Source organism: Microchirus variegatus, assembly GCF_963457635.1.
Source record: "Microchirus variegatus genome assembly, chromosome: 6".
NCBI lineage: Eukaryota > Metazoa > Chordata > Actinopteri > Pleuronectiformes > Soleidae > Microchirus > Microchirus variegatus.
The window spans coordinates 4,739,731-4,756,963 of record NC_139807.1 but is presented as its reverse complement, the minus strand read 5'-3'; the positions used below and the strand labels follow the sequence as shown (position 1 = coordinate 4,756,963).

The following is a 17,233-nucleotide window of genomic DNA, read 5'->3' as shown; positions in this document are numbered from 1 at the left end:
AAATAATAATAAAAATGCATCACGAGGCTTTTTCCCACATTCACACACACACACACACACAGCCAAGTGGAGCCCTGGATGCACAGGCAATATTAGAACACCACTTATCGGATGAAACCTCTGCCAGCTGTCAGCTAACCTTAGATTAAGTGGTGTCAGGTTTACGGTGACTTTTAAGGCATGTCATCGTACCGCCTTCAAGTTTTTTCAAGGTTTGCCGTGTAAGAGATGCTCAAAACAGGTCTCGCAAAAATAATAACACCTTTGACACGAGTCAAATTATAGTTTGTGCTCTGTGCAGTTCTGCTGGTGTTTTCGAGAACAAGGTGCTACATTGGATTCAATATACGAACTTATTGGTGAAAGTTCATGGTGCTTTTGCTTGAGCTCCTTCCTCCTTCTCTACACTCTTAGAAATAAAAGTGCTAAGTAGAACCGTATAAGGTTCTTCGGCTTGTCCTCATCGGAGAACCCTTTTTGGCTCCAGGTAGAACCTTTTGGAGGGTTCCACCAAGAACCCTTTTAAAACCCTTTATTCAAGAAAGGGGTTTTAAAGGGTTCTCTGGATGAACCCTTTCTTCGGGAAAGGGTTTTTCAGAAGCAAATGGTTCCAGGTAGAACCTCAGCCCTTGTAGAATGACCCTTTTGTAACCCTTATTTCTAAGAGTGTAAGAACCCTTAAGATGGTGTCTGTTATTTTAGCTAAACTGCGTTTAAAAAAAAAAGGATTAGAGTATTTTTTATGCACAATTACATGCATCAACATCTGTGGAAAATATTCAAGTTCTGATTTGACATTGCGAATCATTCCAAGGTGTCTAGCCAGCAGTCTTCTAAAAAAAAAATATTCCGCAGCGTTGGCAGATATACACACAAAACTGCAAATAACTTTTGTTCTGGCAGCAAAGCATGTTTGCAACAGTTAAAACACTTTTTCAGTTCTTTGGAAAAAAAAAATTGATGACTTCAGTAACATTCAGTGATGATTATCTGCTCCTCCTCCTAACTCCACAAAGGAGACTTCCTATTTTCCAAGGTAGAATAGGAGGAGACTCCCACTGTCTCATACAAAGAGCTAAAGCACAAACACACAACACCTGGTCCTTACATATTTTAGATGTATTGTTGCATGTGTTGAAGACAAAAACTGTAAATTAATCACAAAAAAAAGTGTGCAAAGAACTTACGGCAATAAAACGCCGCATTGCCCAGACTGGAAAACGTGGCTACATGGTATGATTAAAAAGTAGCATGTGCGTGGTCAGGTGATGGCATGTGTTAAACAGGCTTTATGGCTATCATAAACTGCTGGAGAGGGGTTCTCAAGCATCAAATCACCACAGAGTTTGAGATTGACAATAAAAGAAATGGAAAGGCAGATTAGAAAGAGGAGAGTGGAAACAGGAGAGAGAAAAAAAACAAAAAAAAACGAGGTAGTAAAAGACGAAGAGCCCAGTGTGCTCTGTAACTTTCGGCAGTCAATTGCATTTTCCTCTGAAACGTGCAGCGGAGAAAGAGACACTCAGTCACAGATTAGAATACATTTACGCAGCTGACAGACACCCTCCTACTGTGAAACAAGCTCCGTGGTTGCACAAATAAAAACAATCCTGCTCCCCGTCACTGTTGGCAGATAACAAGGTTAAACTCCATGAGTCGCGCTGACGGCGTGGGCTCATCGTAGCTCTGCCACACAAATTTGACACCTGAAGTCCAGTGCTAATGGCAGCTGATTGATTGACTCTCTGTGGCCTTTTTGTCCACAGTAGCCACCGTTCCAGATCCGCAATGAATCTTTGAGTCTATATCTGTCACTGAGTCGCAACGACAATCATATTTTACCCTGTTAATTGCATGATCATTCCTGCATGTTTAAACGTGTTGACGCATCACATCCACAGCTGTTGTTGCCATGTATTTGACAGTACCTTTTTTTCTGATGAACATACTTGTGTAGTTCCTTTGCCTAAATGTTTTGATTTAGCCACATTTCATGTTTCCTGCTTATTAAGAATAATAAAAAAAAAAATATTGGGGGAATTGCTCTTGACAAACACAGACATTATCTTTTGCATATTCATAATTACAAGTGTTCCCTTGTTGGCTTTTAAAAAGTGAAGCCGTAGAGTGTATGCTATAATTGTGTGAAGAATGTTTGATGTCACACAAGTTTACGCTAATGCCTCAACGTGTAATGGAGAGGACTCCCAGTCTCCAGCCTACTAATAATTGTGCTGTTTGTGTCTTTTTGCACATTAACCTTCTCCGCTGATCGCTGCATGCAGATAACTGGGAGCAAAGTTGCGGTAAGTAGCCCATTATTTATTTGGCATCTGAATCTTGTTCCTTATAATATGTGTCTTCCCGACTCACACACACACACGCACACACACATACACACTCTTTTTGGAACATTGTCAAGAAGCACATTCCGAAGTGATGATGAGGTCATTTTTATGGCCTGGATTTTTATTTTCAGCCCTGCTATTGCTAATGGTTTGTAATTTGGAAAGGCGATAAATTACAAACACAATTTTTGAACGTGAATGGTTGCACTTTCAAATGAGGGATTCTGAAATTATACAGGGTGGAAATTTAACTGGAAGGCCTTTTGTTGGTTTTTCCGTTTCTTTTGAAATGGATCGCAGTGTAACACGCATTAGCATACCAACAAAGAGAGATCGCTTTTACACAAATACTCATAATCTGCTGCGTAATCTGTTTATCAGGACATGCTGCATCTAAATGATTCCAACTGTGCTCATTCTGTCTGAGACTCATCACATACTGAGAATATATATCACTTAATGCTTTTAGCACACGCATTTGTCTCACGCACATGCACACACAAAATGACAAAAAGACGATACCATACACAATGAATTTAGTAAATTGACTGCATTGCTACGGCTATTCCAGTCTTAAGCACCACTCAAAGCACTTTGCACTTCAAGTCGCATCCACCCATTCATGTGCACATTCATGAAGTGCTTGTGTATGTGTGTGGCACTTCTCTCCTCATGCTTTCCATTGGCACCAATGGCAAGGTCATCGGGGTCCAGTTTATTTGTTTTTCCACAGGTGCGCCCTGCTGTAGATGGCAGGGGAAAGCTATCCAGCAATTTGTTTTGGGTACCACTTCATTTTGATAGTCCACCGTTGAATCTCTATTAGGTGTTTAGTGTCGTGTCAGCAGATCAGGTCACTTGTCAATTATCATATAGGTGAACACAGAATACTACACTTTGACACTAGTAATAATATCATGGCCTCAATACTGGTTCCTGGACAGTTTTAAATGCAATTTTCTTACAAAATGTCATTGTATTACCATCATACAACATATTTCAAGTCCCTGACCCGCTTTACAACTCCAAAGCTTTTTCATAATTAGAAATACATACATATTTACCATAGCGGTGGGTATACTACATGTCTGAAGCACAAGCAGTTGGTGGACATTTCTTCTCGTCTTGCATTTTCCCTCCTGTCTGATTTATTTTCACTGCAATATTAAGAGGTACGGGGCCTCTTTTACAACCATGGCAAGAAGAAGAAGAAGAAGAGGAAGAGAGAACCCAAACATGGTTTGAGAATAAAACATTTCCAAGTGTCCAAATGTGATCAAAATTGTAAGTTTTCCCAAGGTTTGGAGACCGGATGAAATACACTGAAAAGTTCTCACATGGATCCTTGAGGGAGTGAGAATGTTTGTCACATGACTGCTATAATCTGTCAATCATGTCTTGTCACTTGCTCTGAGGAGTTCAGAATTTCATTTTTTTTTGGGGGGGGGGGTCTGGTTAGTGCCGACAGTTTATCACAAGAGGAGGATGACAGTCAAACCCAGCAACACTTTGCTTTTTTCAAGGATGTTCAAGTGTTTCATTAAATTTTTAATATCGTCTTCTTGGCAGCTGTTTTTTTTGCTTTTTTTTGCCCATATTTCGTCATAGCACACTGTCCCATGGCCATGTATTTGAATTTGCAACAAATGTGTGAAAGCAGTGAGGTCCACAAGACTGTTTTCTTACATAAGCATTGTTTGAGCTTTTTTGTAATATTCACTTTACCTCAGGCTAGTTTGCAAAAACAAACCCTAAATTATCTAAAATATAATTTGATGTAGGTTGTCAGTGTAAGGCAAGGCTTAAATGTCTCTTCACTACGCGCACAGTTCTCCTTTCTTATTTTCCATCTCAAGATCCCATATAGTGGCACCTTGTTCTTTTGTAAGAAGCGTTTCTGATGGTATTCTTAAGGGGGGGGGGGCTCTCGAAAAAAGAAGTAACACTCCATTATTGGTTTAGCAAGTGTTAAATTATCACTTTAAATTGTATTTCATTGCCTTTTGAGAGCTTTGTAAGGATTAAGAGGACTGTAAAGCTTAACGGGAACACAGACAAGGTAAAGCAGCACACTGTGACCTGGCTTCTGCTCTGCCTATACACTCAGACAAACCTGGTTCTTTGAAGCATTTTACAGAGACGTTTTGTATCGATTGCATTTTCTCCCTCTTTGTCAAACTGGTCTTTTGTGCTTGGTTATTTTTGTAGGAGGAGTGGGTTTTTGGCTTGGCCTTTATAGATGCTGATGGAGTAGCTCTCGATCGGCAGCAATAGTCACATTGTGTTAAGTAAGTGGAATATGACAGAAATGGCCCAGCTTGTGTCATGACTGCTCAACTGAGCTGTGGAGGCAGATTTTCTGATGTTCTGCAAATCATGTGGAAAGTGCCAGAGACCCAGGTTGTCAAGAAGTATCTTTTAAACTTGAGAGTATATTGAAGCATTTGACCTGACCTTTGCATCCACTGTGTCAGTCCTCCAATAGAAGTCTACAGATATGGCTAACATAGTGAAGGCTATGAGCTGTCATTCTTTAAATGCTCCAGTGAAACAGGAAAAAACAGGAGAACAAATTTCGCCTGGTTAGCTGGTCTTGGGCAACAGTTTTTGCTTTACTGGCAGCTTCCTATTTTCACGCTGTCGGCGTACGTCAGTGGGATATAGCGCTCTCAGGTGTGCTGGAAGGAGAGGGTTAGTCAAGATTGTCTATTGGGAACACATAACTGTAACTCCTCTGTCTCAGGCATGAAATTTCTCTGGCACTTTCCCCTCTCTCTGGAGAGAATGATGGGTGGAATAGACAACTGTGTGAATTGGTTCTAATCGAGTCTGAGAAGCGTGTAAGTGTGCAACATTGCTCATTCACCAATGCTTGCTTCACCTCCTTAAGCAAGATCGAGAAAAAAAATAAATAATAGCACCACACCTACCAAGGTAACAACATGCCTGCAGGTAGACCTGAACAGTGCAGATGAGTCAGACACTGCTGTCATTTGACCAAAACAGTGACAGCTTTACAACATCAGTCTCTGTAAAGATTGGGCTGATTTGTCACAAGTCATGGTCCACATTGTGTTGGTGTGAACGTAGACTTTTGTCTTTTTTATGCCGCCATTTCTGAGGAATGCTTCTGGACTATGACAGTGACAGTGCATTTGAATTAAGAAAGAGTATATGACCTGGGCTGGCTAACCCCAGACCACTGGGAGGTAATTAACACCTGTATGACTGGACAGATGACTGCTTATTTCCATGTTAACATGCTGGTCAGCTCTGAGATGTCAGAAGTGGCACAAAGTGTGATTCATAGAAAGTGTTTTCTGCAGAATTCTGAAGTGTTTGTCTTTTCATTTCATTGTGGATACAGCCAAGGGATATAACTTTTTGACGTAATTGCTGGCTTGCGTATCTGTCAATCTTAACCAGTCCTCCCTGCCAGCAGGTGCACAGCCCTGGTATTACCTGCCTCAGGATACACAACTTGACACTACACCAGACACACGGAAGCAGCAACAGGCAGGCATAGTGAGTCACGGCAGCGAAACTACAGCAAGAATTAATTGTCCCTTCGACCTCTGGAGCACAACCTACTGAGAGAAGAAAGTTTTTAGATGCAGCTTTCCAAAAAAAAGGAGAAGGACAGTGAACAAGGCGAAACTGGAACATCGGTGCTGCTTTTTAGCGATGTTGCCAGCTGAAGGAATACGAAAAGCGATGTTAAAGTTGCACAAAGGGTTTGACCCTATAGTCCAGGACATTGAGATTGTTCACCAAGCCGAATGAAGGGGGCGCAGGACTAGTGTCAAAACCACTGTTCAGGATTAAACAACTAACATCCAAGTATCCATTGGGAAGATGGCTCCCAATGATGACCTGCTAAGTCTCAAGAGACGGCAACATCAATAAGAAGGAACACGAGAAGCTTGAGAAAAAGAGCAGCTAGAAACGTGGGGAGTAAAGGCAACTGTGGTACCAGTGGTGATAGGAGGACTAGGGTTTGTAACCCCCAAACTGGAAGATTTGGAAATTAGTCTTTAATGAAATTGTATTGCATGCAGCATATGGCTACGGTTAGCGCTGGAGAGAGCAGATGACCTAATGCTTCTGATATACAGTGCTATGCAATGTTGTTTGTCTGTAATGACCATGCAATTCAAATGAAAAATGTGATATATATGCTTCTCTTTATCTTCAACCAAGTGTTTGTTCATTGGGGGAAAATAGTGAATCTGAAAAGCAAGAAATTAACGATTCTCCTGTTTACCTGCCAAAACCACATCATTTTAAAAGACTTCTTGATTCAAGCAAACTATTAAGCTAGGTGCTGGGGTTAAGCAAATTTGATGTGGCATATGTCCTTGGTGCTTTAAAAGAACGGCAATGAAAAATTAATCATGCGCCTCCCGTGCCCTCAGCGAGTGTTCACCATACATTCTGGCTTAAATTAAGATCAAGGAAACATGCAGTGGATAGGACTGTTTGAATGAGATGTTTCCTTGATAGGCTGAAAGCTTCTTTCAGAGTTCATCCGATGAACATAAAAAGTTGTCTCGGAGAGGAACTGTTGTTGAATAGCCTATCTACAGATCCCATCTCAGCTGTTTGTAATGGCTTATTAATATTTGCTGCATTATTTACACAAATGCAGTTTTTATTTAGTGAAAAATACTATTCACTGCGTCCTTTCTGTGCTACGAGGGTCAGGATCATAATAGAATATAATATTATCTCAATGCACAAACTTTTAGGACTTATTATATCATAAAGAAAAACCCAATAGTTGCCACAGCGAGCAAGCTCATGATGACAGTGAATAGAAAAAAGCAACAAGGACAATATAGTCTTGATTAGAACAATATAATGATAAAAAGGTTTCAGATTACTCGGTTCTAATAATTATTGTGATCAAATGTCAGATTTTCAGAAACTGAGTTTTGGTCCTGAGGCTATTTAAAAAAAAAAAAAATCTATTGTGGTATTAACCTTTTTTTTAAATCTAGATATTTTGTGTAAAATTTAACAGTGAGAATTAGTTAATTTTGATGGAGCATAGACGTGCTATTACAACCTATGTTCTCAGTGTAGTAACCAGGGTTAAATTTGCCTTGTAATGTTGAACTTTACAGTCTACATAAGCAATTAATGTTGCTGTTTTGTGCCAAAAAAGCTTGTCTTGAGGCGTTTATGCTTAAATTGACCTTTGTGGGCTGTGGAAGAAGCAAAAGCTTGCTGTGACAGAGGGTTGGCTGCGTGGGAAGGATCGAGTCAACACCAGCTCCCACTGGGGATGAAAAATTGAGGTTACTTTTCCATCAGCATTTGTCTTCTATTCATTTTTCCCTTTTCACTTTTTATCTTTTAATTATTTTCTTTTCCCTGCTATATTTTCTCCTCACACGTCTCCTCTCCACGCCCATAAAACATGTATGTTTTTTCAAAGGCAGAAACAATGCTTCCTCTTCAATCAGAGAGGAGACCTGGATCTTGTTATTTTGAAGGGAACATGAAAGGCTGGAGTGGGCACAGTGTGCTGATATTGGATTGAACAGTGGCTATGGCAGTGCTTTATAGTTTGTCTGTATTTGTGTTGGTGTGTGTGCATGCTTGAATATCTGTGCGTGTGGTGAGTAGCCCTTTTTTCCCCATGCACTTCCAATAGACTAGATTATTACATCCTGGATTTGGATATTGTGCAGGAGGGCGAGCATGATGGAGTATATTTTAGAGGGAGAAAGAGAGGGGGGAAAAATAGGATTCTTAGTTCTTTTGATTGCATTTCTATGATTTTTATGTACTGTATGCACATCCCCACACCAGTGATGGAGCTTGTGAATACTGGCTATGCTCTCAGTTGTACATCTCTCCCCCACAGCTCTGTCACAGACTCAACGGCACTGTCGACATGCTCAGCTCGGCAGGAGGCTGCTGAAGGGCCGCATTAGGCTCCATAAAGTTTATAGCATATTTTTACAACCCGCCTCTCTGTATGCATCCACCATCACATCCCATCGCATCTGCTTTAACTGTTCACACAGCTGTGAAATTCTGTGTATCCCCATGTTTTATGGTTGCCTGCTCCCTCAGTCACTCCCGATTTCTTTATTTGCTTCTTTAGGTTTTTGATACCCTTCTCTACATCTGTGTATATTTAGTAAGTTATTTGCGTTGATGGAGGTGTCTGCTATTTCAAAATGCACTCCCTGTGAAATGTGGACTCGTCTGAGTATGTCAAGATTTGCATGGAGGATGCCTGCTGTGGGTAGTAGGGTAGTGCTCTTCTGCTCCGAGCCCTATAAGGCTCTCCCTCATGTATTTTCAGAGGATCCCAATACAGACTTCACACTGACAATTTATGGACTTAAATTCCAATGATGGAGGTGTCCACTATAACGTATACTGCTAAAAACCTGTTGATTTCTTATATCTGTTTCCCAACTGACACGGCGAATGGTTTTGAGGCTATAAGTACAAACAAAGGGAACTGTTAAGATGGACCCATGGTCAGCATGAGTGGAAGCCAATGTCCCTGTAGCTTTGGAGAGAGTCACATTGATGGCCAGTTTATAATCCCTCCCTTCCCTTGCAGTAAACCCACCATGCCCTGTGGGAGCGCCTTACTGCTCAGCCAACTAGTCCACTCAGCACAACAGAGTGCTAACAAGGTATAGCCGGCTGCATTGCTTTCATAGCACTGTCATACTTGGAGGCACAAGAGTAAAGCCACATAATCGCCTCATCAACAGCCAAGTTTCAGCCCCCCCCCCCCGCCGATTCCCTATACAGCTCTGTGCTGTAATGATTGGTGACTTGATCAAGGCCAGATCACTCGCTGTGTTATTGTGTGGATTGCAGCTTCTTTTCTGAGGGTGCTCAGGAAAAAAAAACCAAAAAAAACAGGCCACAGTTTTGAAATGACAGCCTTCAAGCTGTATCACTCTTAAGCTGTTTACTGACAGGATTGTCCCTGGCCCTGAAATGATGAATACATGTAAAATAATAAACAAATGAATAGAAAACTAAACTCACACCGAAATGAAGACTGAAGCTGCAAGCCTTGATTAGCTGCACCTGAGAGTGGTGCTTTAATACAGAGAGGGTTTTTCTTCCTACAAGCATCCTTGGTCACATCCTGGTCACAAGCTTTTTGGAAATGAGATAGTTGTGTCTCCTTTTTACTGTACACGGTTTACTGTAGGTCATTACAAAGGTTTCACAACAGTGCTAATGAAATTGCATTCCAGTGTGTTATTTGCGCACAGTGGCTGGTCATACATGGATGCTTGTCTGCCTCTTAGGGCGGAGGCGGAAACAGCTGCAGTACTCCCGCCAGTATTGTAGTACTGAAGGCCAGCACTTGGTGGCAGTGGGTGTCCACTGATTTGGCCAGTGGGTGCAGTGCATACACGACTGAAAGCCACATTGTTGTTATGGAATTGACCTAATGGGTTTTTTTTTCTTAGCCCACGAAACCACCGCTGTGCGTGCCACTAATGCCATTTGTTAGATGTTTGGTCTTTAGGGGTAGAGAAAGTGTGAAAGGGCTCAACAGCATTCAGAGTGGTCTGCCTTCATAGATCAGTACATTAGCCCTCCTACTGATGATAAAGGGGTAAAACGAGGATTAAAAACAGATGTATGATCATTTTTCTCCCCTTGTTTACCGAGCTCAAACTGAGGCTCCCTCTCTGACATTGTGTATGACAGCCAACCTCTGCTAGTTTTACTCATTTTCCTTTTAACACTTCCCTTGTGTAATCACGGGAACATATGTTGCCTTACCTGCAATCAACAAGACATGTTGTATTGACAACTCTTTTGTGCAGTCGTACCTGAATTATTTATTAGATCAGCCTCACTCTGATGAACAGATGCAGTCCCTTACCTACAAGATATCAGTTATGCTTCCAGAAGCACACCATTGATATCCCTGTCTTTGCTTCTGGTTCTCTCCATATATATCCCCCCTCATACACTGTTCTTGTTGACTGACATCCATCGCTGTTGCACTCTTTTTGTGTATTCAATCACAGTTCTTTCCCTCAGAGAGAGAGAGAGAGAGAGAAAAAAAACATCAAATCTTTGTCTCCTCTCTGACTCAACCTTTCCATGAAAGCCATACTATCGACACCCTGTGCTCTGGATGTGACACAGATTTGCGGCCACTAGTGTTCTTCCTGTGGTCTTGGCTGGATATGGCTTCATGTCCTCGGTTGTTTCCCAGCACAGGAACTGCAAAAGAGAGTGGTGGAAAAGTACACCTTTACTACTTACCCATGCTGTGCTCGCGATCATGATTTCTCCACCTTTTCATTCAGCTCATGTGGCCTCACTAACATAGCACATCAATTTTTAATGCACAGCCATACGGTCGTCTTGCTTTTCTCCAAGTAAATTGCCAAATAAATACAAAGAAATTGCTGAATATATATCGACAAAGCTTGTGGCTCTATCATTTTGTGCTCAAAATGTTTAAAGCATTTCTGTAGAATGGGGCCAATTACTAGATATTGACCTGAGGCTGAACTGATGGTAGATGTATAGTGCTCCGAATGGTGATGTCCTTGATGTTGGCTATAGACCCAGCATGTGAGGTGACATCCAATCATGTCAAGATGGCTGACCTGTCTCTTTATGTCCTGAGTGGTCTTGAGAGATGATCTTTTTAACACTGATTGGATGGAGGTCTTCTTCACACCTGAGCTGCTGGCCTTGAATCCAACATAGTCTGCAATGGTCGCAATGAAAACACAGGACCTTACAATACAGAAAGCTGATGTGTATAATTACACAGTCATTAAATAAGACAAGCAGCAAATTCGGTGTTGTGCGTGAGGTGTTTTGCTTCTTTCCTGTCAAGATTTTTCCGTGTTAGCTTTCAGTTGGCTGTCTCTGCCGCCGACGGGTGTTGTTTGCCGGATTGTTTGTGTGTCACCTCGCATGTCTCTTTGTGAGGAGAAGGAATTTGCTACCACAAAAGAATGAAATTGAGAGGAAAAAAGTTCCTTCCAAGCCGCGCAAGTAGAACAAAAGAACAGAAAAAAAAAAAATCTTGATGTTATTATGCGGGCAACATCTTTTGAGCTTCTGATATAAATGAACTAAGGGTTCTAAAATTGTCATTTGAATTATGCCTTTCATCTCCCCATGGTTTTTAGTGAAGCAGTTCAGCACAAGTCTCTAGTGAGTGTTTTTTTCTTTCCCTGTTTGCATTTCCGAACAAGCACCATAACTGTAATGAATTCTATTATTTTAAAACCAATTACTGTTAGTTGGGAGCTTTTTCACCGCCGTGGTCATGCTCTCTGAGGAATAGCGCCGTTGCAGTTTCGACCGCACTCAAACCTGATGGTATTTCTTCCTATTTCCCTAACCACCCATACTAATGTACTGTTACTACGTCCCTCATACTCATGAATATGATTCAGAGTTCTAAGAGTCAAAGCGGTGAAGGATTTAGTTGAGTGTTGATGAGTAATTAGTTGAATATACACCAGCACATATTAATGAAATGAAATTATAGATAAATCACCATAAATACAAGGCACGTGTGCAGAGGTAAAATGATGGTTTACATCATTAATTAAAGGTGTTTAATACTTAATTAACCTTTTCAATTAAGTTTTGCATTCAACAAAAGGAATATATAATTTTCATCATCACTGCAATTTGAACATGTGCAATAAACACATCACAAAAGACTGCCGGAAAGAAAATCAACAGTGTTACCTGCAGGCAATAAATCTACATAAACTGCAGAGGGAGGAAAATGGAGATGAGTGAAAGTGACAGATAACTACACTATTTTCTTTTATTTTTTTTCATGTCATACATATTTAGTTGATTGAGAGTGTTCAAGCGAGGCACTGTTTATATACCATATAACAGTGCAGTTGTAAACATTATGGTAGGCCACTTTTATTCAGTTTAATTGACTATTTTCCAGAATTGGTTCAACCCAATAGACCGGTGTAGTTACTCAGGTGTAGGTGTTTTTTTTTGTATCTTCACAGTCTCTGTCAAAAAGAAAGAGAAAGTAGGAAAACCAATATAAATTGGACATGGTTCCAACTATTAGAAAAAAGAAACCATTCTATGGCCCCCTGACCCCAACTGCCTCACTGCTGCAAACTCAACATAAGACTTCCAGAAACATAAACCTCCCTATTTGTGGGTGGATATACAGATTTTATTTCTTAAAACATGGGTTAACCCTTTTTAAAAAAAAAAAAAAAAAAAGGCTTCTTTCTCTTTGAAAGAAGAGGAGTTTTCTTCCAAGACATCACAAAGACACAGTGAAGCAACACATCAGAAAAACAACATGTTGAAAGTGGGAAACACAACCAAAGAAAGCACAATAGAGCTGAGTGACAATGTCACGGTGATTAACTTCCCTCATGAAAACTCGGAGGTGACCATTTTGGTATCAAAAATAAAAAAACAACAACTTTTTTCTTGTAATAACTGTAACAGTTATTAAAATACACTCATTATGGCAACTGGACAATTTAAGATGCTTGAAAAGTACTTGTCAGAAAAGGTGTCAGAGTCAGAGAGCAGACTGCTAAAATTTTTTCTACATTTGTCATGTTTTCATCATTGCAAACTTGAACCCAATTAAAATCCTGTGTCTATCAGAGTGCCATTTGTTAGTTACTGCCCATTATATGCACTCCCAGTGCAGAGAGAAAGTTGGCGTTTATTGGGTGTTGGTGGCTTTTTATTTTTTTGACTAGTGGACATTTACACCTTAAGCAGAAGAACATTTAACTCAGATGGAAGCCAGGATGCAGGTGTCATGCATTCACCTATTTTCACCAATCAAACCACCAATCAGCAATCACGAAGCTGAATGCTGAGCCAGCTGTCAAGTCACATTTTACTGGTGTCGGTTTGGTGCTGTATTTGACATTGGCTAGCACAGAGGGCACATTAAATGTACAACTCTACATGGACATTAGGTTATTTGCTAAGTAAGAAGCAATAATAATAATGATAATAATAATAGTAATGACATCTCACCATATGCATGGGTTGCCTCCAACAGTCCAAAAACATGCAGATTTCGGGATTAGGCGAAATGGACACTAAATTGACGACAGCTGTGAGTGTGAGAGAGGATGGTTGTCTCTGTGTGGCCCTGTGATGGACTGGCGATCTGTCCAGGGTGTATCCCGCCTTTTCACCCTATGTCAACTGGGATTGGCACCAGTGGCGTGGAGGATAAAGCAGTAGAAGATGGATGGATGGAATAATAATGACAATTGCAAATGAAGTGTGAAAAGTTGGAGACAATTTCTGAGAGGTTTTTCATTTGCACCTTTTATTTCGCTATGCATGTATGTAATTAATGCTTCATGGTCAAACAATGGAGTGCTGTTCAAACTCATGTTTTCTTTTGTTCTTCGTAATTATATTTATTCATGATCACCAAAGTCTAAGGCAGACACTTTCACAGACACTACGAAGTCTCCTTTGATGCCGCTCTCCATTATTTTCATTTCTAATCATAGAACTAATTGGATCCTGCTTTTCGTGCTTAGCCACCGTTTGGCGGTTGGACTTTCTGTTCGCAAATGCAGCCTTTCACGTTCAACGCGAGTCATTGTCGAGAAAATTTCAAGTTCCGGCGTACACGCAGTTCGGCTTCGGCTTACCTTTATCAGAAAACACGTTCATTTATTTACACACACGCACACTGAGAGAGTGAAGGAAAGAGAAACGGTGAGAGGATTGATTTAGGTTACTTCAAAGCAGATCTTCTTCCATAACCGAACAATTTAGTGCTGCTCGATAAGCGTTCATGCCAAGTTGAGATGCTGTGGTATTTCTGTCTTTTTCACTGCCCCCTCGCTCATACGTGACCACTGATATTACAGTGTCACGATACGTTATTAAACACACTGTGAAATATTCAAACATGTTGTATTTTGGATGTTAACCTGGTGGGGTTCAAAACCTGGGCACAATGGCTACAGCATTAGTAAGCATTGCTGAATATTCACTTAATTAGCTCACTTTACCCAGCAGCTGTCTGCTATTAGTGTTCTTTGTTCCAGATGTTATCTCATTAGAATGGCATTGATCATCCTAGTGGCTCTAGGAGAGATTATGGGTCCACATTAGTGTGACCTGCTTGCTCTCTCTTTCCCGAAGGTCAAACCAAACTACCTCCACCCATCCATATGTTCAGTTAACAATGTAAGTGTGGCACTCATGTATGTGAGTTATAGTTACTTGCATAGGGAATGCCAACAAATAGGATCTCATTGTAGTTTTTAGACGTCAAGCCAAGTTTCAGTGTTTGTCAGTGAGCTAAATCTTCCTACACACGGTTTCTCTGGTTGTGAATAATAGACCCTAGTGCCATTTCACAGATGGGATTTTTGTATTATTGTGTGATTTCCTTAACATCATGTTCTAGTCAAGAGGAAGGGAGCAGTCTACAAGCAGTTGCCTTGACTGTGAGTGTTTTCTTAAGCAAGGATAGTTGGAATACAAGAACAAATAATATAAATAATAGGATTCAGGGTTTTGAAATCACTGTTGGCATCGACCGATCTGATTCATATCGTTCTACGTTATACAAAGCTTCCGTCGTGTACCTCTGTTTTGTGTGCTGTTTATGCATGTGCATGCATTTGTGTTAGCTTGCTGGTTTGTCTCTCTGTGTGAACGTGGCGCTGCAGTGGATTTGTGATGTGGGGAGAGAATGCGGGTCCTGATCTCGCACTTCAGTCTTGGTCTGAGTATCTTTGTGGACAGACAAGGCTTTGTCAGGGCATCGCTGACAGCTGAGAAGTAAGCAGTACCATCCCCTGCCAAAACAAGCACACAGCACAGAAGTACATAGAAATCTGTCTCTTTTCTCTTTGTTTCTCGCTTCTGCAGGGCTCAAAGCTGGCCATATCGGAATTCTGTGAAGCTAGTGAGCCGTTTTACATTCATTCTGAGAGAGAATGCACAAAGCAGGGATAAAGAATGAGAAAGTTAGAGAAAGAGATGGATGGCGAGGAAAGGTGGAAGGTTGAATGTAGGATGGTGTAGAAATCAAAAAGAGCGAGAAAGAAAAGATTATTCAGGCAAAGCAGTGGAAACTCAAAATATCTGTCTCCACATTTCAGCCTGTCCCCTCCTTTCAGTATTCAGCAGTGTAACTAATCCTGACTCAACCAATTCTCTCACAATACAATGTGAAACCTGTCTTCTGTACCACAATATGTCTCTGTGGCCTGATAGTTTTTTACTTTTCCTACTGCACGAACACTGTTGTATTAACCCGTGGCCTTTGTTTTATCCCGTAGACTCGAATGTGTAATAAAACAATCATATTTAATTGCAACTCAGTGGCTCAGTCCTCCAAATTTCCAGGCTCCGCAGTCTAATGAAAACGGAGAGGCATCAGTTTAATTATAATGTACCTGCCTCTTATCAAGGAGAGATTGTTTTTATTTGGAACTCCTAATGAATTTCTTATCTGTTTGTGATTAACAGTCCAGTCTGAGGGTCAAGATGGGAAGCAGCTGTGTTACTTGGCTTTGTTTTCACATTATTAGTACTTCTGTTTAGAGAGAAATAATTTGTTCATCATGATATTGGTAAAACATCTTCCTGCTACTACTACTAGATCATTTTCAGCCTCAGGTAAAGTGTAAAAAAACATTGCTATTTATGCTTTTCTTCAAAAACCTGTGACCAGTTGCAGGCATCAACCTAACATTACTGATGTTGTCAATGGACTCTGGACACCTTTGTTCGGAATGACAAGTCACAACTTTTCTCTTTTATATTTTAACCTATTGCCATATGTATTGTGGCTGAATTCCATTTAGCTGCCACAGTTTGTGGTATTGTACATGTTTGCTTTTACCATTTCTCACAGGGACACTTAGACAGAACAAAGATATCATTAATACTACACCCGTGTTTATGTGACATGTCAAAACGTCTGCTGCGAAAAGGGCCCATTATTCTCTTGTGCCCGTTTTTAATTGAGCTATTAAAACACTGGGTGCATTGTGCCTTCTATTTAGCCTCTGGTGGGTATGAGTTTTATAAGAGAGGTTGCTAATGTAGAATGCTGAGCGTTCATACAGTAATCATAGTTTGTACATAGCTCGACACTTTTTATATGTTCCATACAGATCCTGTATTTTCAACTATGAAGCTGTTGATGTTTTGTGATAATACATCACCACCCAGTCATGACCTTTTCAAATGCATAATGCTCCATTTCCTACCGCTTTATTCTCATGAGGGTCACGGGGGTTGATGTGCCAATCTCAGCTGACATAGGACGATAGGCCGGGTACACCCTGGACAGATCGCCAGACCATCCCAGGCACACATAGAGACAAACAACCATCCACCCTCACTTTCACACCTACGGCCAATTAAGATTGTCCGATTTACCTAATCCCCAAATATGCATTTTGGACTGTGGGAGGAAACCACTGAACCTATATCAGAGTTTATGTTTTACTTTTTCCAATATTCGATCCAGTCATTTTGGCGAGTATTAGACAGATAATCAAACTGGATACCGCATTGGTTCATCCCAAAGATTTGACTTTCGTATCCACGACCCTGCATAGATACTGTATGTCATGGCTTTCTTCACCTAAAACCCATTTGGAACCAGTCTAATGGGATATGAAGGGAACATAATGATGTGCGGGGTCTTGTTATTTGCCTTTGTTCACAAAACACTTCCCTAGTTTATTGCATTTTACGGTTGAAGGGCTTGATCACTAGTATTATGGCTTTGTAAATGGGAGTCAATAAATTACCCTCTGATTAAAGACGATGCCCTCACTTTAGGTGCGAGAGCCATTCGATATGCATGGTTAGCATGAGTCTTTTGTGTGTACTAGCTTAATCACTTTAAT

At 40.7% G+C, this 17,233-nt stretch overlaps 1 protein-coding gene across 1 annotated transcript in view; it reads left to right on the top strand.

The window, feature by feature from the left end:
• Positions 1–17,233, top strand: part of diaph2 (diaphanous-related formin 2) — a gene marked incomplete at its 5' end in the record, with an annotated part of 361,962 nt that overhangs the window by 23,669 nt on the left and 321,060 nt on the right. Inside the window, one exon of the mRNA XM_083890769.1 lies at positions 2,286–2,306. Within this exon, the coding sequence (XP_083746895.1) occupies positions 2,286–2,306 (21 nt within the window). The remainder of the gene's footprint in view (positions 1–2,285; positions 2,307–17,233) is intronic.